Source organism: Chlorella variabilis, assembly GCF_000147415.1.
Source record: "Chlorella variabilis unplaced genomic scaffold CHLNCscaffold_184, whole genome shotgun sequence".
Lineage (NCBI taxonomy): Eukaryota > Viridiplantae > Chlorophyta > Trebouxiophyceae > Chlorellales > Chlorellaceae > Chlorella > Chlorella variabilis.
Window position 1 is genome coordinate 2,971 of NW_005434936.1, and position 942 is coordinate 3,912.

Consider the following 942-nt stretch of genomic DNA (forward strand, 5'->3'; position numbering starts at 1 on the left):
AGGGCCGGATGGCGCTGCCCCAGAGCTGCTTCGCTGCGGTGCCGACTGCGGAGGCAGGCAGGCAGGCAGGCTGCTGTGCCGCCGCTGCGTGCGTGCGCGGGCCCCGCACCGGGTGCGCCGTCCAAGTGCTCACCCCCTGCCTGGACCCCTTGCGTCGCACCACGCACCCTCCCGCCGCCCTGCAGTCGACTACCGCAAGCTGGCCACAGAGATGTTTGGGCACGCAGAGGAGCCAGAGGTGGGCTGTGGCGTGGTGTGGTGTGGAGTGTTGTGGCATGGTGTGGCGCGGTGCGGCGTGCTGTGTTGTGCACCTATGGTGCGGGTGTTTGGGCAGCGCACGACGTAGGCTCTGGTGCGTGCCATAGGCCCCCCAGCGCTGTACCTGTTCCTCAGTGTGTGCTTGCCTGGCTGCATGGCTGCCCGCAGGCGCACGAGGAGGGCGGCGAGGGCGAGGACGAGGTCTGGTCGCCGCGGCTGCAGCAGAAGCGCAAGAAGCGGGGCGGGTGGCGGCGCCGCGGCTCCGACAGCGAGGAGGAGGGGCGTTCGGATGGCAGCAATGCCGGGGACAAGTCTGATGAGGAGGGAGAGGAGGCGCAGGGCGAGGGGGAGGAGGAGGGAGGAGGCGAGAAGGCTGAGGCCGGCCAGGACGGCGAGCAGCTGGCGCAGGAGGTGCAAGAGCAGCAGCAGCCACAGGACGAGAGAGCCGCGGCGGCTGCGCCGGCACCGCCGCCTGCGGCGAGCGCGGATGGCGCCTGAGGCTGGCGCAGCAGCTTGGGAGCGATATCGTCGAGCGTGTGTGCAGACATGTTGTGCCCCTGTCCATTTTCCAATCACATGTACAAGTCTTGAGTGGCGCCTCCGGCAAAAGGCGGTGGCTGCTGTTGGGTGGCTGCTCACTGCTGTGGATGTGGCGGGGGGGGGGGGGGGGGGGGGGGGGGGGCC

At 70.3% G+C, this 942-nt stretch overlaps 1 protein-coding gene across 1 annotated transcript in view; it reads left to right on the forward strand.

Moving 5' to 3' along the window:
• The window catches only part of CHLNCDRAFT_137229 (hypothetical protein), a gene marked incomplete at both ends in the record, with an annotated part of 3,607 nt that extends 2,851 nt beyond the window's left edge, over positions 1–756 (forward strand). The window contains 2 exons of the mRNA XM_005842617.1: positions 186–238; positions 427–756. Of these exons, the coding sequence (XP_005842674.1) occupies positions 186–238; positions 427–756 (383 nt within the window). The remainder of the gene's footprint in view (positions 1–185; positions 239–426) is intronic.
• Positions 757–942: the final 186 nt, after the last annotated feature.